Source organism: Dicentrarchus labrax, unplaced genomic scaffold (genome assembly GCF_905237075.1).
Source record: "Dicentrarchus labrax unplaced genomic scaffold, dlabrax2021, whole genome shotgun sequence".
Lineage (NCBI taxonomy): Eukaryota > Metazoa > Chordata > Actinopteri > Moronidae > Dicentrarchus > Dicentrarchus labrax.
This window is the reverse complement of record NW_026136715.1, coordinates 466,940-488,798: the sequence shown is the minus strand read 5'-3', so window position 1 is coordinate 488,798 and position 21,859 is coordinate 466,940. Positions and strand designations below refer to the sequence as shown.

Genomic DNA, 21,859 nt, shown 5'->3' with positions numbered 1-21,859 from the left:
ATGTGTTCAGGACTGCTACTGAAAGTCTGGATGAGTACACAGAGGCTGTGACATCATATATCAGCTTCTGTGAGGACTGCTCCTGCTAGATTGCTATTGCCAATACTGTTGTTGCTGTGCACCTGTCTGTCTGTCTCTCTCTCTGTCTCTCTCTCTCTCTCTTTCTCTCTCTCTCTTTCACCCCAACTGGTCGAGGCAGATGACCACCCACCTAGAGCTGAAGGATCTGTCCTAGGTTTCTGCCTTTTAACAGGCAGTTTTTCCTTGCCCTTGTCGCCAAGTGCTTGCTCATGGTGGTACTGTTTGGGTCTCTGTAAATAATGTTTTAAAGAGTTCGGTCTAGACCTACTCTGTTTGAAAAGTGTCCTGAGATAATTTCTGTTATGAATTGGCGCTATACAAATAAAATTGAATTGAATTGAATTGAATTGCTGTGTACCATCACGCACCAGGGTGAGTTACAAATAACTGACCACCTTTAAACCCTGGTTTCACACAGCCAAACATTCACCCTTTCAGACACATTCACCAGGTTGGCAAAGTCCTGCAGAAACTAACATTCATTCCCCCCCCCGTTTTTTTTTTTTTTTTTTTTTTTTTTTTTTTTTTTTTTGAGGGGGGGGGGGCCAACACCCCCCCTCCTTTTTGGGGACTTCTTTCTCTTCTGCCCCACCCCCCCAAAAAAAAACAAACCTTGTTTTTTACCCAAACTCATTCAGCTACGGTTGCAGAAGGAGCAAGTGTTAAGGAGTGGGGACAGGGACAAGTTTAAGGAGTCAAAGTACAAGTTTAGCAAGGCGGTGAGAGAAGCTGAACGACAGTACTCTGAGAAACTTCAACATCAGTTCTCAGCCAATGACTCTGGTTCTGTCTGGAAGGGGCTCAGACAGATAACTAACTACAAGCCTGAAACCCCCCACTCCATCAATGATTTGCGCCTGGCAAACTAGCTGAATGAGTTCTACTGCCGCTTCGACAGACAAAGGAGCAGTCCTGACACCTTCCCCCATGACACCCCTCACCAGCCCCACCTCACCAGACTGACTACAGACCGGTTGCCCTCACCTCTGTGGTCATGAAGTCTTTTGAGTGTCTTGTGCTCTCCCGTCTGAAAGCCATAACGGACCCTCTCATGGACCCCCTGCAGTTCGCCTACAGAGCCAACAGGTCTGTGGACGACGCAGTAAACATGGCCCTGCACTTCACCCTCCAGCATCTGGACTCCCCAGGAACCTACACCAGGATCCTGTTTGTGGACTTCAGCTCTGCGTTTAACACTATCATCCCTGCTCTGCTACAGGACAAGCTCTCCCAGCTCACTGTGCCTGACTCCACCTGCAGGTGGATCACAGACTTCCTGTCTGACAGGAAACAGCACGTGAAGCTGGGGAAAAATGTCTCTGACTCCCAGACCATCAGCACTGGATCCCCTCAGGGCTGCGTTCTTTCTCCTCTGCTCTTCTCCCTGTATACTAACACCTGCACCTCCAGTCACCAGTCCGTCAGGCTCCTGGAGTTTGCGGATGGCACCTCCCTCATTGGGCTCATCTCTGGTGGAGATGAGTCTGCCTACAGATGGGAGATTGACCATCTGGTGACCTGGTGCAGCCAGAACAACCTGGAGCTAAACGCTCTAAAAACAGTGGAGATGGTTGTGGACTTTAGGAAGAACCCAGCCCCACCCACCCCCATCATCCTGTGTGACTCCCCAGTTGACTCTGTGGAGTCCTTCCGCTTTCTGGGTAGCATTATCACCCAGGACCTCAAGTGGGAGCTGAACATCAGCTCCCTCTCTAAGAAAGCCCAGCAGAGGATGTACTTCCTGCGGCAGCTGAAGAAGTTCAACCTGCCAAAGATAATGATGGTGCACTTCTACACTGCCATCATTGAGTCCATCCTCACCTCATCCATCACCATCTGGTACGCTGCGGCCACTGCCAAGGACAAGGGCAGACTGCAGCGTATCATTCGATCAGCTGAGAAGGTGATCGGCTGCAATCTGCCATCCATCCAGGACCTGTACGTCTCTAGGACCAGGAAGCGTGCAGGTAAGATTGTGGCTGACCCCTCCCACCCCGGTCACAATCTCTTTGAGATACTTCCCTCTTGCAGGAGGCTGCGGTCCATCAGGACTAAAACGTCTCGCCATAAAAACAATTTCTTCCCGTCTGCAGCTGGCCTCCTTAATAAGGCCCGGATTACCCACTGTCATTGACTCTTATACCCACCCTGTATATAAAGTATGCATTACATTAATGCACCCACGTTCTTCTGCACAGCTTTCTCTTTCTCTTCTTATCTTTATCTATTTATTTTCTGTGTGATTTTTGTGTGATTTGAATAATTGTATATTTGTATATTTGTATTTGTATATGTGTATATTTTATGCACCAACTGCACCAGGTCACGTTCCTCGTAGGCAAATAAAACACTGATGGAATCTCCTCCTTAAATTTAGCTACAGCACTGTCAGATAGACATCTGCTGTAGGAAGTTTTGCCTAATGGCCTATAATCTAATAATATGAATTCAAAAGATATTAAATAATGGTCAGATAGAAAAGGATTATGTGGGAAGACTATTAAATGTTCAATATCAATGCCATATGATAGAAAGAGGTTGAGAGTGTGATTAAAACAATGAGTTGGTTTATTTACACTCTGACAGAAGCTAATTGAGTCTATTAATGATATAAATGCATTACTAAGGCTGTCATTGTTAACATCCACATGAATATTAAAATCACCTACAATAATTACTTTATCTGATTTAGGGACTAAACTTGATACAGAAATAGTGATACAGTCATATAGTGATACAGTGGTATAGGGATATAGTGATATGGTCATATAGTGATATAGTCATATAGTGACACAGTGATATAGTGATATAGTGATACAGTGATATAGTGATGTCATATAGTGATACAGTGATAAAGTGATACAGTGATATAGTGATATGGTCATATAGTGATATAGTCATATAGTGATACAGTGATATAGTGATATAGTCATATAGTGATACAGTGATAAAGTGATAGTGATATAGTGATATAGTGATATAGTGATGTCATATAGTGATACAGTGATAAAGTGATACAGTGATATAGTGATATAGTCATATAGTGATACAGTGATATAGTGATATAGTGATACAGTGTATGTAAGTTTAATTAAAGCAGGATCTCAAGTAGAGAGGTCTCCTTTACTAACCTGCTGTGGCTACAGGTCCCATACAGCGGTTGTGTTCAGGGACTGAAGCAAATAAAACTCTGGTCACTGAAGTGTTTATCGTACATATATATACATAGTGTGTGTGTGTGCGTGTGTTACTTTTTGTGTTACTGTGTGTGTTAGTGTGTGTTACTGTGTGCAGGTCATGTGATCAGTGTGGAGAAGATGATTCGCTGTGAGAACCTGCCAATAATCACACCGACCGGAGACGTTGTGGTTTCCAGCCTCAATATCCAGGTAAGACACACACAGTAACACACACACACACGCACACACGCACACACATGCGCACACACACACACACACACACACACACACACACACACACACACACACACACTCACACACACGCCCACACACACACACACACACACAAACAGTAACACACACACACACAGTAACACACAGTAAGACACACACACACACACACAGTAACACACAGTAACACACACACACTTTGCTCACAACCTTTGGCCATAAATGTAATATGTCTAAAAGTGTATATTGATGATATTGATCAATAAAACGTCACCAACAGAATATTATTATTTCTGTCTTCTTCTCTTCCTGAATGGTGGTTGTTAATGTTGATTATAAATATATTATAAATATTAGATGTTCCTTCAGACTGCAGTGTGTGAGAGTGACCACATGGTGTCAGTGTGGTTCCAGTGAACATCAGCACATGTTCTCATCATGATCAATGTTCTATATTTTATCATACAAACTAATATTAAACTATAACAATCAATAATCCTTATTTGTTCCACCCTGAGCTTCCTGCTCACATAGGATGGACATGATGTCACTACTGAGCACGCTCAGTGAACTCTTTAATCTTTTATTCTCCTCTCATTCTTTGAGCTGTTGTCTCGCTGTGTCAGAGGTCAAAGGTCAGAGCAGAGCTCATTAGCATTCACTGACTCACAATAGAGGGATTATAGAGTGACATTTCTCCTGAGGAAGAGACGGAAACACAACGTAGAAGAACATTGATGGAAACAGAAAGTCCTCTCTGTCGTCTGATTCCGACCTTTGACCTCTGCTCTCTGTGATTGGTCTGCTTGCTCAGATTGTGCTTTTGAGGAAGATTTCAGCTTCTGCAGTCAGTTCACAGCATTACACACATATTCATATAGACAGAGGTTATTGATTAATGTATAGAAATATTAATATATAGAGATATTAATGCACTTTTAATACATAGATACACAGTTATGAACGTATTATTCATTATCTGATAGTATAGTATAATAATGTGATATTAATCTGTCAGGATAAATACAATAGAAGTCCTTCACTTTGTACAAAATTTGGGACAGATATCTATAATATAAAATATTCTAAACTCAAGGTCCACTTACTTAATTATTCTCAGACCTTTTAACTATAGCTCATGGTCTTCTTCAGCAAAGGGAGCTGATTACATGACTGAAGGGCATCCAGCAGTCAGTGGACGGACTGGATGTTTCAACAATCAACACAGTTTCATCCAGTCACAGTGAATTATACAGTTTCATCCAGTCACAGTCACATTAGTGTCTTGTACAAACCTGACTCGCTTCCTGGTTTCTGGCTATGAAGGTGCAGGCATCTCACATTGATCCTGCAATCAGATGTTATTCTCTCTGGAACAGGTTGTCTTTGATTTTTAATGAATTATACAAAAACATCTCAAGTATTTTTGCAATATTCACTCCCTCCTGCAGATTAATGCCTAAAAACATCACAGCTAGAAAATCTGGACTTTTTTAATATTGTGCCACATACAGAGTATTTTTATTATCGGTTCACACACAGCGTTCTCGTTTTCTTACAAAACGAGTTCTCCACCAACAGCAGATATCAGAGATTTCCACTATTGATCGCCCCCACTCTCACTACAGCCGTCCTACAGCCCACATTAAGATAAGTTCAGCTGTTTCTTTGTGTACTCCTCCTAGTATGAATGAGTTTTGTTGCTTATTTCTTTATATTGATCAGTTTCTCTCAAAAGCAATGTGAGCTGGTTCCAGTAATTAGTTCTCATTTGGGACAGGTTGGAGATACTGTGTACATACTATAAATTGATGGAGATATGTATAGATAAGCTCCATATATCTGTTGCATATTGATATTCTGGAAGGTAACAGCAACATTTATTCCTGTTTCTTAACTGTTACCACCTTAAGAGTTCAGTGGAGTCTATACAAGTTCCATTTTAATGTAAAGTGTTTGATTGGGGCAGAGGTAGAGCGGATCGTCCACCAATCATAAGGTTGGCCGTTCCCTGTCCCTCTCGTGTCCTTGAGCAAGACCTGAACCCCAACTTAGTGTATACATGAGTGTGGCTGATTGAGTGTGGTAGCATACAACATGTTGAGTGGTCGAAAGACTAGAAAGGCACTGTGTAAGTACAGTCCATCGCTACTGAGCTCTTTAAGATTCTGATCAGGTTTTATCCTGTTTAATCAATGAGTCAGTTTCTCTTAAATTTCAGTTGTCTGTCTGTCTGTCTGTCTGTCTGTCTGTAGGTTGATGAGGGGATGAATGTATTGATCACGGGTCCAAACGGCTGCGGGAAGAGTTCTCTGTTCAGGATCCTCAGTGGACTGTGGCCTGTTTATGGAGGAATACTGTACCGTCCAGAACCTCAGCACATGTTCTACATACCACAGAGGTACTACTACTAATGCTACTACTACTGCTACTGCTAATGCTACTATTACTACTGCTACTACTACTACTACTGCTACTGTCACTTCTACTACTGCTACTACTACTGCTACCAGTAATGCTACTACTACTACTGCTACTGCTACTACTACTACTGCTACTACTACTGCTACTACTACTACTACTGCTACTACTACTACTACTGCTACTGCTACTGCTACTACTACTACTACTGCTACTGCACTCTCTACTGCTACTACTGCTGCCACCAGTAATGCTACTACTACTACTGCTACTGTCATACTACTGCTGCTACTACTGCTGCTACCAGTAATGCTGCTACTGCTGCTGCTGCTGCTGCTGCTGCTGCTACTGCTACTGCTGCTGCTGCTGCTGCTGCTGCTGCTGCTGCTGCCAGTGATGCTACTACTACTGCTGCTGCTGCTGCTGCTGCTACTGCTGCTGCTGCTGCTGCTGCTGCTGCTGCTGCTGCTGCTACTGCTACTGCTGCTGCTGCTGCTGCTGCTGCTGCTGCTGCTGCTGCTGCTACTACTACTGCTGCTGCTGTCACTACTACTGCTGCTGCTACTACTACCATGCTGCTGCTGCTGCTACTACTACTACTGCCACTGCACACTACACTGCCACTACTGCTACCACTCTACCGCTACTGCTACTACTACCACTACTGCTGCTGCTGCTGCTGCTGCTACTGCTGCTGCTGCTGCTGCTACTCTGCTACTACTGCTACTGTCACTACTACTACTGCTACCACTGCTACTGCTGCGCGCTCCGCTGCCACTACTACTACTACTGCTACTGCTACTGCTACTACTACTGCTACTGCTACCGTCTACTACTACTGCTACTACTACTACTACTGCTACTGTCACTACTACTACTGCTACTACTACTACTACTGCTACTGCTACTACTACTACTACTGCTACTGCTACTACTACTACTACTGCTACTGCTACTACTACTACTACTGCTACTGCTACTACTACTACTACTGCTACTGTCACTACTACTACTGCTACTACTACTACTACTGCTACTGCTACTGCTACTGCTACTACTACTACTACTACTACTGATGCTATTACTACTACTACTAATGCTATTCAATTCAATTCAATTCAATTTTATTTGTATAGCGCCAATTCATAACAGAAGTTATCTCAGGACACTTTTCAGATAGGGCAGCTCAAGACAGAACTCCTTATAACATTAATTACAGAGACCCAACAGTACCACCATGAGCAAGCACCTGGCGACAAGGGCAAGGAAAAACTGCCTGTTAAAAGGCAGAAACCTAGGACAGATCCTTCGGCTCTAGGTGGGTGGTCGTCTGTCTCGACCAGTTGGGGTGAGAGAGAGAGAGAGAGAGAGAGAGAGAGACAGACAGACAGACAGACAGACAGACAGGTGCACAGCAACAACAGTATTGGTAATGGCAATCTAGCAGGACCATGGCAGGAGGCTCCACCAGGATCGATAAGAACCTGCGAGACGAGAAAGCACAAGAACTCCGGGGAAGAAGTGAAGTTAGTAACATGCATTAATGGAACATGAATGAGTGCAGAAAGAGAGAGGAAGAGAGGAGCTCAGTGCTTCATGGGAAATCCCCCGATAGTCTAGGCCTATAGCAGCATAACTAAGGGATGGTTCAGGACTCACCTGATCCAGCCCTAACTATAAGCTTTATCAAAGAGGAATGTCTTAAGCCTACTCTTAAATTTGGAGAGGGTGTCTGCCTCCCGAACCACAACTGGAAGCTGGTTCCACAGGAGAGTACTGTAGTAGTGATGTTGTACTGTAGTGGTACTGTAGTAGTGGTGTTGTACTGTAGTAGGGATGTTGTACTGTAGTGATACTGTAGTAGTGATGTTGTACTGTAGTAGGGATGTTGTACTGTAGTGGTACTGTAGTAGTGATGTTGTACTGTAGTAGGAATGTTGTACTGTAGTGGTACTGTAGTAGTGATGTTGTACTGTAGTAGGGATGTTGTACTGTAGTAGGGATGTTGTACTGTAGTGGTACTGTAGTAGTGATGTTGTACTGTAGTAGTGATGTTGTACTGTAGTAGGGATGTTGTACTGTAGTGGTACTGTAGTAGTGATGTTGTACTGTAGTAGGGATGTTGTACTGTAGTAGTGATGTTGTACTGTAGTGGTACTGTAGTAGTGATGTTGTACTGTAGTAGGGATGTTGTACTGTACTGGTACTGTAGTAGTGATGTTGTACTGTAGTAGGGATGTTGTACTGTAGTAGGGATGTTGTACTGTAGTGGTACTGTAGTAGTGATGTTGTACTGTAGTAGGGATGTTGTACTGTAGTGGGGATGTTGTACTGTACGTGGTACTGTAGTAGTGATGTTGTACTGTAGTAGGGATGTTGTACTGTAGTGGTACTGTAGTAGTGATGTTGTACTGTAGTAGGGATGTTGTACTGTAGTGGTACTGTAGTAGTGATGTTGTTCTGTAGTAGTGATGTTGTACTGTAGTAGGGATGTTGTACTGTAGTGGTACTGTAGTAGTGATGTACTGTAGTAGGGATGTTGTACTGTAGTAGGGATGTTGTACTGTAGTGGTACTGTAGTAGTGATGTTGTACTGTAGTAGGGATGTTGTACTGTAGTGGTACTGTAGTAGTGATGTTGTATTGTAGTAGGGATGTTGTACTGTAGTGGTACTGTAGTAGTGATGTTGTACTGTAGTAGTGATGTTGTACTGTAGTAGGGATGTTGTACTGTAGTGGTACTGTAGTAGTGATGTTGTACTGTAGTAGGGATGTTGTACTGTAGTGGTACTGTAGTAGTGATGTTGTACTGTAGTAGGGATGTTGTACTGTAGTGGTACTGTAGTAGTGATGTTGTACTGTAGTAGTGATGTTGTACTGTAGTAGGGATGTTGTACTGTAGTGGTACTGTAGTAGTGATGTTGTACTGTAGTGGGACTGTAGTAGTGATGTTGTACTGTAGTAGGGATGTTGTACTGTAGTAGTGATGTGTACTGTAGTAGGGATGTTGTACTGTAGTGGTACTGTAGTAGTGATGTTGTACTGTAGTGGTACTGTCGTAGGGATGATGTACTGTAGTGGTACTGTAGTAGTGATGTTGTACTGTAGTAGGGATGTTGTACTGTAGTAGGGATGTTGTACTGTAGTGGTACTGTAGTAGTGATGTTGTACTGTAGTGGTACTGTCGTAGGGATGATGTACTGTAGTGGTACTGTAGTAGTGATGTTGTACTGTAGTAGGGATGTTGTACTGTAGTGGTACTGTAGTAGTGATGTTGTACTGTAGTAGTGATGTTGTACTATAGTAGGGATGTTGTACTGTAGTGGTGATGTTGTACTGTAGTAGGGATGTTGTACTGTAGTGGTACTGTAGTAGTGATGTTGTACTGTAGTGGTACTGTCGTAGGGATGTTGTACTGTAGTGGTACTGTAGTAGTGATGTTGTACTGTAGTAGGGATGTTGTACTGTAGTGGTACTGTAGTAGTGATGTTGTACTGTAGTAGGGATGTTGTACTGTAGTGGTACTGTAGTAGTGATGTTGTACTGTAGTAGGGATGTTGTACTGTAGTAGGGATGTTGTACTGTAGTGGTACTGTAGTAGTGATGTTGTACTGTAGTAGTGATGTTGTACTGTAGTAGGGATGTTGTACTGTAGTGGTACTGTAGTAGTGATGTTGTACTGTAGTAGGGATGTTGTACTGTAGTGGTACTGTAGTAGTGAAGTTGTACTGTAGTAGTGATGTTGTACTGTAGTAGGAATGTTGTACTGTAGTGGTGATGTTGTACTGTAGTAGGGATGTTGTACTGTAGTGGTACTGTAGTAGTGATGTTGTACTGTAGTGGTACTGTCGTAGGGATGATGTACTGTAGTGGTACTGTAGTAGTGATGTACTGTAGTAGGGATGTTGTACTGTAGTAGTGAAGTTGTACTGTAGTAGTGATGTTGTACTGTAGTAGGGATGTTGTACTGTAGTGGTGATGTTGTACTGTAGTAGGGATGTTGTACTGTAGTGGTACTGTAGTAGTGATGTTGTACTGTAGTGGTACTGTCGTAGGGATGATGTACTGTAGTGGTACTGTAGTAATGATGTACTGTAGTAGGGATGTTGTACTGTAGTAGGGATGTTGTACTGTAGTGGTACTGTAGTAGTGATGTTGTACTGTAGTGGTACTGTCGTAGGGATGATGTACTGTAGTGGTACTGTAGTAGTGATGTTGTACTGTAGTAGGGATGTTGTACTGTAGTGGTACTGTAGTAGTGATGTTGTACTGTAGTAGTGATGTTGTACTGTAGTAGGGATGTTGTACTGTAGTGGTGATGTTGTACTGTAGTAGGGATGTTGTACTGTAGTGGTACTGTAGTAGTGATGTTGTACTGTAGTGGTACTGTCGTAGGGATGTTGTACTGTAGTGGTACTGTAGTAGTGATGTTGTACTGTAGTAGGGATGTTGTACTGTAGTGGTACTGTAGTAGTGATGTTGTACTGTAGTAGGGATGTTGTACTGTAGTGGTACTGTAGTAGTGATGTTGTACTGTAGTAGTGATGTTGTACTGTAGTAGGGATGTTGTACTGTAGTGGTACTGTAGTAGTGAAGTTGTACTGTAGTAGTGATGTTGTACTGTAGTAGGGATGTTGTACTGTAGTGGTGATGTTGTACTGTAGTAGGGATGTTGTACTGTAGTGGTACTGTCGTAGGGATGATGTACTGTAGTGGTACTGTAGTAGTGATGTACTGTAGTGGTACTGTAGTAGTGATGTACTGTAGTAGGGATGTTGTACTGTAGTAGGGATGTTGTACTGTAGTGGTACTGTAGTAGTGATGTTGTACTGTAGTGGACTGTAGGGATGATGTACTGTAGTGGTACTGTAGTAGTGATGTTGTACTGTAGTAGGGATGTTGTACTGTAGTGGTACTGTAGTAGTGATGTTGTACTGTAGTAGTGATGTTGTACTGTAGTAGGGATGTTGTACTGTAGTGGTACTGTAGTAGTGATGTTGTACTGTAGTAGTGATGTTGTACTGTAGTAGGGATGTTGTACTGTAGTGGTGATGTTGTACTGTAGTAGGGATGTTGTACTGTAGTGGTACTGTAGTAGTGATGTTGTACTGTAGTGGTACTGTCGTAGGGATGTTGTACTGTAGTGGTACTGTAGTAGTGATGTTGTACTGTAGTAGGGATGTTGTACTGTAGTGGTACTGTAGTAGTGATGTTGTACTGTAGTAGTGATGTTGTACTGTAGTAGGGATGTTGTACTGTAGTAGTGATGTTGTACTGTAGTAGGGATGTTGTACTGTAGTGGTACCGTAGTAGTGATGTTGTACTGTAGTAGTGATGTTGTACTGTAGTAGGGATGTTGTACTGTAGTAGGGATGTTGTACTGTAGTAGTGATGTTGTACTGTAGTGGTACTGTAGTAGGGATGTTGTACTGTAGTGGTACTGTAGTAGTGATGTTGTACTGTAGTGGTACTGTAGTAGTGATGTTGTACTGTAGTGGTACTGTAGTAGGGATGTTGTACTGTAGTGGTACTGTAGTAGTGATGTTGTACTGTAGTGGTACTGTTGTAGTGATGTTGTACTGTAGTGGTACTGTAGTAGTGATGTTGTACTGTGTACTGTACAGGCCCTACATGTCAGAGGGGACCCTTAGAGACCAGGTGATCTATCCAGATTCTGTGGAGGAGATGGTTCAGCGAGGAATCACAGATTCAGATCTGGAAGAGATCCTTCGGACGGTCCACCTGCTCTACATCCTGGACCGAGAGGGAGGTCAGTGTCTTTCTTTAGGATTTTAAAATAAACAACGTTGTTGTGAAGGACAATAAAATATCCTTGAATCAGAATTACTTTTACTGCAGTTCTGTAATATACCGACATAAAATATCCAAATACTTGATCTTATGATCATTATCATGCATTAAAAGCAGTATAAATACACAGACTATTACATGTTGTACTGTGTTTGTCTGTCAGGTTGGGAGGCGGTCAGTGACTGGAAAGACGTTCTGTCTGGAGGAGAGAAACAGAGGATGGGAATGGCTCGCATGTTCTACCACTGGTAAATATTTACTGCTGACTGCTACCTGCTGACTGCTAACTGCTAACTGCTACCTGTAATTGCTGACTGCTACGTGCTGACTGCTACCTGCTAACTGCTACCTGCTACCTGCTAACTACTAACTGCTACCTGCTAACTGCTACCTGCTAATTGCTGACTGCTACGTGCTGACTGCTACCTGCTAACTGCTACCTGCTAACTACTAACTGCTACCTGCTAACTGCTACCTGCTAATTGCTGACTGCTACGTGCTGACTGCTACCTGCTAACTGCTAACTGCTACCTGCTCACTGCTAACTGCTTCCTGCTACCTTCTGCCTTCTAAATGCTGGCTGCTAACTGCTGGCTGCTAACTGCTTCCTGCTACCTTCTGCCTTCTAAATGCTGGCTGCTAACTGCTGGCTGCTAACTGCTAACTGTCTCTCTCAATTCAATTCAATTCAAATGGCTTTATTGGCGTGACGTAACACTGTACATATTGTCAAAGCAAGCGTTTGGAATTAAAAATAATAATAATAACAATAAAGAAAAACAATATTTACAATAAATGAATTATAATCTATACTGTTGGTAATACTGTAACTATGATTGACTCAAACACAATCACAGTCACAATCAATCAATCTCAGTCAATAAGTAATTAATTACAATCAATCAATCAATCAATCAGTTTGTGTCAACTAAAAATGTCATTAAAACAGTAGTAAAGTAACTACAGTTAAAACAAGTATTCTGTTGTCAATATAACAGTAATAACAAAGAAGAAGAGAAAAAAAAATATTTTATACATTTATCTGAGTTTCCACTGGTTGTCCTCAGTTCGTGGCATGAGGAGACATATTTTGCTGTAATAATTTGACTTTTGGGCATTTCTCCCAGTAAATAGGGGAGTTTCTGTGAGTCTGATATAAATTCGAATTCGGGGTATATTTGGGAAATGTTTGCGAATTGTTTTTCTCTTAAAGTTTTGAATTTAGGGCATGAGGTTAGAAAGTGCAGCTCTGTCTCTACCTGTCCTCTGTCACACTGGGAGCAGAGTCTCTCCTCTTCTGGTAGCCAGTTCTGTCTGTGGCGACCCGTTTCTATGGCCAGGCTGTGTTCACTCAGTCTGTACATTGTCAGCATTTTTCTTAATTTAGGACATTTTATTGTGATCAGGTAATTTGCCAGTGTGAATTATCTTTTTAAGGTCAGATAACATTGTAATTTACTTTGTGATTTGGTCATTTCTTTCCAGTATTCAATATATTTTTCTTTTTGCTTGTTGATAATTTGGTTTGGTCTGATTGAGTTGGTGTTGCTGTCCTGAGGCTGTTGGGGACATGTTACTGCAGAGAGCCTCAGGACCAGCTGGCTGAGGGGACTCTTCTCTGGTTTCAGCTCCTGGTATGTTAGGGCTTTGTGATGGTATGTCTGGGGGTTAGGGGTGTAACGGTACTTGTATTCGTCCCGAACTGTCATGGTACGGGCGTCACAGTTCGGTGCACGCAGTCATACGACGAATACGTCTGAGTGAGTTTATAAAAAAATTGAGTCCTCACTTTAATCCAGGTGGCGGTAATGAGCCTAAAAGCTGCCAGAAACAGTCATTACAGAAGAAGAAGTAGTAGTTACAAAAAAGAACGAATAAGAAAAGTGATGGAAAGTGTGGAGTTGGAGGAGCCGCCGGCTTCATTTAAATCAGCTGTTTGGAGCACTTTGGCTTCCCAGTACAATATAATGGTGATAACACGCGAGTGATGGACTGGACAAAGACTTTCTGCCGGCGATGTTTCACGGAGGTGCAGTATCTTGCTGGCAACACCTCAAACATGCTAACCCACATAAGACGGCATCACCCCAACATATCTGTCACTGGTGCAACAACTTATCCCTGCTGCTTTTAAGCCACCTCTTGACATTAACACTGACAGGGCCAAAAACATCACAGAAGCAATTGGCGTATACATATCAACATCTATGCGCCCATATGCTGTTCTTATAATGATGTAACCAAAGTTGCCAGTTGGCAAGAAGTGCTACCTGACTACCTCAGTCTATCTGAACCCTCCTAATACATTTGTTATATGTTTTATTCTATTTATTTTTTACTTTTATAACAGGAGATTGTTTTTTATTTTGCAGTCAATTGGTGTCTGTTCAAAATAAATGAAAAAAAGCTAGTCTTTTATATGTGATTTTTACATTTTTTTTACCCTTGTACCGAACCCGTACCGAACCATGACCCCCATACCGAGGTACGTACCGAACCGTGACTTGTGTGTACCGTTACACCCCTTCTGGGGGTTAACTGATTTTAAGTGATTGTAAAATGTAATTGATCTTTTCTGTATTTTTAGTAGGAGGGGGTATTGGCCGAGCTCTGCTCTGCACAGATTATTTGGTGTTTTTCTCTGCACCTGCAGGATGCTCTTACAGAACTCGCTGTGGAAAGATTCTATGATTGTTTTGTCCCATTTGTCAAATGTATTATTTAGTTTTGGTCCCCAAATTTTGCTGCCATATAGAATTATTGGTTCTAGTACAAATTGGAAAATTTTAAGCCAGATTTCGATTGGAATATAGATTTGAATGTTTCTCTTTATTGCATAGAAAGCTCTCCTTGCTTTGTCCCTCAGATCTTTCACAGCCATGTTGAGGTTTCCTGTGTATGTAATGTTGAGGCCAAGGTAAGTGTAGTTTTTTGTATGTTGTAATTTAGTGGTGTCTAAATAGAAATTGTGTGTAACCTGATTTCTGTATTGTTTCTGAAAGATCATTATCTTAGTCTTTGCTGTGTTTACTGTCAGGGCCCAGGTCTGACAAAATCTCTGCAGGAGATTAAGGTGCTGCTGCAAACCGTCTTTAGTAGGTGAGAGCAACACTAAGTCATCTGCATACAGCAGACCTCTGATCTCTGTGTCGTTCAGGGTGAGGCCAGGTGCCGTGGAACGCTCTAGTTGATTCGCTAATTTATTGATGTATAGATTGAAGAGAACTGGACTGAGATTGCATCCCTGCCTCACTCCCCGGCCCTGGGAGAAGAACGCTGTTTGTTTGTTTCCAATCTTTACAGCACATTCACTTTTTGTATACATGTTCTTAATCAGATCATATGTTTTTCCTCCAATGCCACTTTCAAGTAGCCTATAGAAAAGGCCCTCGTGCCAGATGGAATCAAAGGCTTTTTTGAAGTTAACAAAACATGCATATACCTTTCTTTTCTTAATTTTTAATTCTTGATCAATTAAAGTCTGGAGGGTACATATATGGTCCGTTGTGCGGCAATTTGGCAAGAAGCCAATTTGGCATTTATGCAGAATATTGTGGTCATCAAGAAAGTTGACAAGTCGTTTATTAATGATGGAGACACATATTCCTCTGTAGTTATTTGGATCATATTTATTTCCGGATTTATGAATTGGGGTTATTAAACCTTTGTTCCAGATGTCTGGAAAAGCTCCAGTTGACAGAATAGTATTGAATAGTTTTAGTATAGCCAATCTGATTTTATGGTCTGAGTATTTGATCATTTTGTTGAGGATTCCATCGATTCCACAAGGCTTTTTTCCTTTCAGGGACTGGATGACTTCTGTTAATTCTTGTTCTGTTACTGGGTAATCTAGAGGGTTTTGGTTGGATTTTATCACCGCCTCCAGAGTTTTCCATTTTGTGAATATCTTGTACTGATCATAATCTTTTGTAATATTACTTTATAATTCACTAAAGTGATTAATCCAAGTATTTCCATCTTGGATCGCCAATTCATCCTGCTGGGTTTTGTTTAGGTTGTTCCATTTCTCCCAGAACTGGTTGGATTCGAGGGATTCCTCAATTTCACAGAGCTGGTTCTTGCTGTGTTTTTCTTTCCTTGTTTTTAGGGTGTACTTGTATTGTTTCAGAGTGGCCTCATATTGACAGCGTATGTTGTGGTTATCTGGGTCTCTATGCTTTTCATTTGATAATTTCCTTAAAGTTTTCCTTAGGTTTTTGCATTCAGTGTCAAACCATTTGTTATTGTTCATTTGTTGAGATTTTGGTTTGGAGGCTTTCAAATTAGACAATAGAGCCAAATGAGGAAAAATTGAATTGATTTTGTCCACAGCAGAATTTACACCAGAATTATTGTGGGGAAATGATTCGGTTAGAAATAAATGAGTTAAATCATATATGTTTTGATTTTCCAGTGCCTTTTGGTACGCCCCCATGCTGTCAGGGGTCCATCTGTATGAGTATGTGCTGTTAAACAGTTCACAGGCACTAGGGGCTCCAGAGTTAGACTGGGCCCTTTTCAGATAGATTGTGATTTTGCTGTGGTCTGAGAGGGGTGTGAGGGGGCTGACTGTGAAAGCTCTGAGAGACATTGGATCTAGATCTGTAATGAAATAATCTACCTTACTACTGCCAAGAGCTGAGCTGTAAGTGTAGCGACCCAGAGAGTCCCCTCGTAGCCTGCCGTTGACTATGTACAGACCCAGTGTACAGCAGAGCTGTAAAAGCTGCATACCACTTGTATTAGTAAGCTTGTCAAAGCTCTTTCTAGTAGGACATTCAGGGAGGGGGAAGCAGGTGCTTCCAGGTAAGTGTAAGTGTCTCCCTGGGTGTTCATAGTGTCAGCTCTTTCCCCTGTTCGAGCGTTCAAGTCCCCACAGAGTAATACATTTCCCATGGTTTTATAATGGTTAATTTCTTCCTCAAGAACAGAGAAAATATCTGGGTTGTAGTAGGGGGATTCTGATGGAGGTATATAGATGGCACACATGTAGACATGTTGCTCAGTACAAATAATCTTTTTGTTAATTTTCAACTATATATAAGATTCTCTCTCTCTCTGTCTGTCTGTCTGTCTGTCTGTCTGTGTGTCTGTGTCTCTCTCTCTCTCTGTCTCTCTCTCTCTCTCTCTCTGTCTCTCTCTGTCTGTCTGTCTGTCTCTCTCTCTGTCTCTCTCTCTCTCTGGCTGTTTGTCTATCTCTCTCTGTCTGTGTGAATGTCTCTCGCCCAGCCCTCGTTATGCTCTGTTGGACGAGTGTACAAGTGCCGTCAGCATCGACGTGGAGGGAAACATCTTTCAGGCTGCAAAGGATGCTGGGATAGCCTTGCTGTCAATCACACACAGACCCTCCCTGTGGTCAGTGAGCGCACACACACACACACACACACACACACACACACACACACACACAACAGCAGTGTTGTACTATATATTGATTGATCTGTGATCAGTATTGATCTCTGTATGTCCCCACATTGATGCAGTGCTGTGTGCAGCCTACAGGGAGCAGCAGAGCTCTGAGCTGATCTCACAGCTGCTCCACCCTGAAGCTTCCTGTCTCTCTCCAACAGGAAGTACCACTCTCACCTGCTGCAGTTTGACGGAGAGGGAGGATGGAGGTTCGAGCCGCTGGACGCCTCCACTCGTCTGTCTCTGCAGGTCAGAAATAAACAACAACACTTCCTGTTTACAGTAGAGTCTCTGCTCATCACTTCCTGTCTTCGCTCTGCCGCCTGTGGCACATATAAACAGGAACACTGTCACCAGTGACACTTACTGATGGGACGCAGTCCACAGATCACAGTGACGCATTATTCAGCTCTATACAGAGCTCTGTTCATTATAATCCATACTGAGCATGCTCAGTGGTCCACAGAGACCACTGTGAGAGACAGAGAGAGAGAGAGAGAGAGAGCGAGAGAGAGGGTTAGGGTTAGGGTTAAGTGAACACAGCCTGGCCATAGAAACGGGTCGCCACAGACAGAACTGGCTACCAGAAGAGGAGAGACTCTGCTCCCAGTGTGACAGAGGACAGGTAGAGACAGAGCTGCACTTTCTAACCTCATGCCCTAAATTCAAAACTTTAAGAGAAAAACAATTCCCAAACATTTCCCAAATATACCCCGAATTCGAATTATTATCAGACACACAGAAACTCCCCTATTTACTGGGAGAAATGCCTAAAAGTCAAATTATTGCAGCAAAATATGTCTCCTCATGCCACGAACTGAGGACAACCAGTGGAAACTCTGTAAATGTATAAAATAATTCATTGTTTTTGTTGTTTTTTAATATACACACACACACACACACACACACACACACACACACACACACGTTTACAGTTTTATCTATTTATTTTATTTTTATTTTAATATATTTTAATATTATATATTATATTTAATAATTTGTAATTACTGTTATATTGACAACAGACTACTTGTTTTAACTGTAGTTACTTTACTACTGTTTTAATGACATTTGTAGTTGACACAAACTGATCGATTGATTGATTGTAATTAATTTAATTACTTACTGAGATTGATTGATTGTGATTGTGATTGAGTCAATCATAGTTACAGTATTACCAACAGTATAGATTATAATTCATTTATTGTAAATATTGTTTTCCTTTATTGTTATTATTATTTTTAATTCCAAACGCTTGCTTTGGCAATATGTACAGTGTTACATCACGCCAATAAAGCCATTTGAATTGAATTGAATTGATTTGAATTGAGAGACAGAGACAGACAGAGACAGACAGAGACAGACAGAGAGAGAGGTGCACAGCAACAACTACACTAATAGTAGTGACTGATGATGATGATGATAATGATCAATAATTAATAATTGAAACTGTTGTCAGACTTTATGGATGAAACATTGAAATCAGTAATTTCATTAAAAATAATTATCCACCAGTTTACAGCCTTTCTCAGTGTATTATGGGAAAAAGTCTTTTTGGACCCGTGACGGACGCCATCGCTGTAGTTCCACAGTCTGACCTCTACGGCTCTTTCTGGGGGGTCGGGGTTATGGTCTGTTAGACAGTCTCCTGTCAGCTTAACCATGGGTAAACAGGAAGTTAGAAGTCTCTACTGAGCGTGCTCAGTCTGCATGCTCCGACAGCTCCTACGCCGATTGGCTGCTACCTGTGCAGGTGAACGCTCTCACTGACGCTGCTTCCTGTCTCACAGGAGGAGAAACAGCGGCTGGAGAATCAGCTGTCAGGAATTCCCAAGATGCAACAGAGGCTGGCGGAGCTGTGTATCCTGCTGGGGGAGAGAGAGGAGGAGGAGGAGGAGGAGGAGGAGTGAACCACAGATGAAGAGGAGTCTGAACTCTCTGCTGCTGTTTTTACTGGTTACCATGGAGACACGGCAGCTCCATCATGACTGATTTTAATCTTCACTTTGATGTTTTTAGGTTTTCGGACAGTTCCACCAGTCACATGCCCCCGAACCACTGAGGGTTTATTCTCAGTTAGTTTAGTTTCCTCAGTAACTTTCTGCCTCAGTTTCAGTCTAAAACAATCTCAACATGTGTCGCAATCTTGTATAAGTCTAGCTGGTTCTAACTGGTTCTAACTGGTTCTTACTGGTTCTAGCTGGTTCTAGCTGGTTCTTACTGGTTCTAGCTGGTTCTAACTGGTTCTTACTGGTTCTAGCTGGTTCTTACTGGTTCTAACCGGTTCTAGCTGGTTCTAACTGGTTCTAGCAGGTTCTAACTGGTTCTAACTGGTTCTAGCTGGTTCTAGCCGGTTCTTACCGGTTCTAGCCGGTTCTTACCGGTTCTAGCTGGTTCTAACTGGTTCTAGCAGGTTCTAACTGGTTCTAGCTGGACCAGTTGTTGTTACCAGTGTGACTGTTAACAAATGAGTGTTTAAACTGGAGCAGCAGCATTGATCTACAGGTATGAAATAATGAAGAATGATTTTTTTAATGAGCAGTTTTTAGTTGTTGTCACTTTTAATCATCAGCATGTTTTTAGTGTCAAACTAATTATTAATTATTATATTAATATGTATTGATTATTCATTATTAATTGTCACTATATACTCAGGATGTCAAACCTCAGCTGACCCACCCTCTGTCCAGTCCCTGAACACACCATGTTAATCACACTGATGTAATTAACTGTCTATTAAACAGGCTGTTTCCATGGTTACAGTGCAAACATTAACACAAAGCAATGATGGGAACTGTAGCACCAAAATAAAATCAAAGAATCAAACTCCAACAGCTGACAGAGGTCGGAGGTCATGTGACAGACTGCAGTTTGTTTTATAGAAATATAATAAATCTATAGTCTATCAGTTTGTATTCATCTGATCAATAAATCAATAAATCTGCTGCTGGAAAGTTTTAATAAAAAAAATTATTTTAATGTCTGATATAAAAAGATGTTTAATGTTTATATCCACTGTGTGATGTCAGAGGATGATGATGATGATGTGTGATGTCAAAGGATGATGATGATGATGATGATGATGTGTGATGTCAAAGGATGATGATGATGATGATGATGTGTGATCGTTGCTGTTGTCATCGTCATCATCTTCCTCATGTTCATCATCAGTCACTACTATTAGTGTAGTTGTTGCTACTGTTGTTGCTGTGCACCTGTCTGTCTGTCTGTCTGTCTGTCTGTCTCTCTCTCTCTCTCTCTCTCTCTCTCTCACCCCAACTGGTCGAGACAGACGACCACCCACCTAGAGCCGGAGGATCTGTCCTAGGTTTCTGCCTTTTAACAGGCAGTGTTTCCTTGCCCTTGTCTCCAAGGTCTTGCTCATGGTGGTACTGTTGGGTCTCTGTAATTAATGTTAAAGAGTTCGGTCTAGACCTGCTCTATTTGAAAAGTGTCCTGAGATAACTTCTGTTATGAATTGGCGCTATACAAATAAAATTGAATTGAATTGAATTGAATTGATGTCAGAGGATAACGATGATGATGATGATGATGTGTGATGTCAGAGGATGATGATGATGATGATGATGATGTGTGATGTCAGAGGATGATGATGATGTGAACTTTATACAGTAGAAAATAAAAAAGATCAAAATGATAACTTCCTGTCCTGTATTTGTCCGGTGCTTTTCAAAATAAAGTTGCAAAGAATGAACAAATAAACAAAACAGAATCAACTCCAGAAATCATCACAGTTAGTAGCTATTATTGAATAATTATTGTTAATTATTAAAGGTAGTAATTGTTAAAGAAAATGTTTATTATAAGTAGTTTTTTTTACAGGTAGTTTTTTTTTTAAGGTAGTTATTAATAAAGATTATTATGATTAAAGGTTATTAATAAAGATTATTGTTATTATTAAAGGTTGTTATGGTTAAAAAAGTTATTAATAAAGATTATTATTATTGAAGGTTGTTATTAATAAGGATTATTATTATTAAAGGTTGTTATGATTAAAGGTAGTTATTAATAAAGATTATTATGATTAAAGGTTATTAATAAAGATTATTGTTATTATCAAAGGTTGTTATGGTTAAAAAAGTTATTAATAAAGATTATTATTATTGAAGGTTGTTATTAATAAGGATTATTATTATTAAAGGTTGTTATGATTAAAGGTAGTTATTAATAAAGATTATTATTAAAGGTTGTTATTAATAAAGATTATTATTAAAGGTTGTTATGATTAAAGGTAGTTTTTAATAAAGATTATTATTATTAAAGTTTGTTATTAATAAAGATTATTATTATTAAAGGTAGTTATTAATAAAGATTTGTTTAAAGGTTGTTATTAATAAAGATTATTATTATCAAAGGTTGTTATTATTAAAGGTAGTTATTAATAAAGATTATTATTATTAAAGGTTGTTAGTATTAAAGGTAGTTTTTAATAAAAATGTGTTTTATTAAAGGTTGTTATTAATAAAGATTATTATTATTAAAGGTTGTTATAATTAAAGGTAGCAGTTATCAAAGTTAAGTTGTTATTGAACTGGTATTTGTCAGAAGAGTCTTTCTGATCATTATGTGTCTTTATCTGCTCTGTTTAGTTGTGGTGTTCCTCAGGGTTCAGTCCTCGGTCCCATTCTGTTCTCCTTGTACGTGCTCCCATTGGTTCTTCGATTAGTTTTACTCTCACTGTTAATTCAATGTAGTTTTGATGACATC

The 21,859-nt window shown here is 40.9% G+C and overlaps 1 protein-coding gene and 1 long non-coding RNA gene across 4 annotated transcripts in view; one reads left to right on the top strand and one right to left on the bottom strand.

Moving 5' to 3' along the window:
* Positions 1–20,792, top strand: part of abcd1 (ATP-binding cassette, sub-family D (ALD), member 1) — a 45,629-nt gene extending 24,837 nt beyond the window's left edge. For 2 of the 3 annotated variants that reach the window (XM_051426688.1, XM_051426689.1), the window contains exons 11-17: positions 3,376–3,470; positions 5,747–5,892; positions 11,536–11,681; positions 11,886–11,970; positions 16,952–17,077; positions 17,293–17,380; positions 18,922–20,792. In XM_051426688.1, the coding sequence (XP_051282648.1) occupies positions 3,376–3,470; positions 5,747–5,892; positions 11,536–11,681; positions 11,886–11,970; positions 16,952–17,077; positions 17,293–17,380; positions 18,922–19,041 (806 nt within the window). In that variant the 3' untranslated portion in view covers positions 19,042–20,792. The remainder of the gene's footprint in view (positions 1–3,375; positions 3,471–5,746; positions 5,893–11,535; positions 11,682–11,885; positions 11,971–16,951; positions 17,078–17,292; positions 17,381–18,921) is intronic. The other variant, XR_007887854.1, reaches the window with a different exon arrangement.
* LOC127377163 (uncharacterized) lies at positions 11,977–12,433 on the bottom strand. Its single transcript, XR_007887643.1, has 3 exons — positions 12,338–12,433; positions 12,163–12,281; positions 11,977–12,071 (listed from the first exon to the last, which is right to left on the bottom strand). It is a non-coding gene; the product is annotated as an uncharacterized LOC127377163 (long non-coding RNA).
* Positions 20,793–21,859: the final 1,067 nt, after the last annotated feature.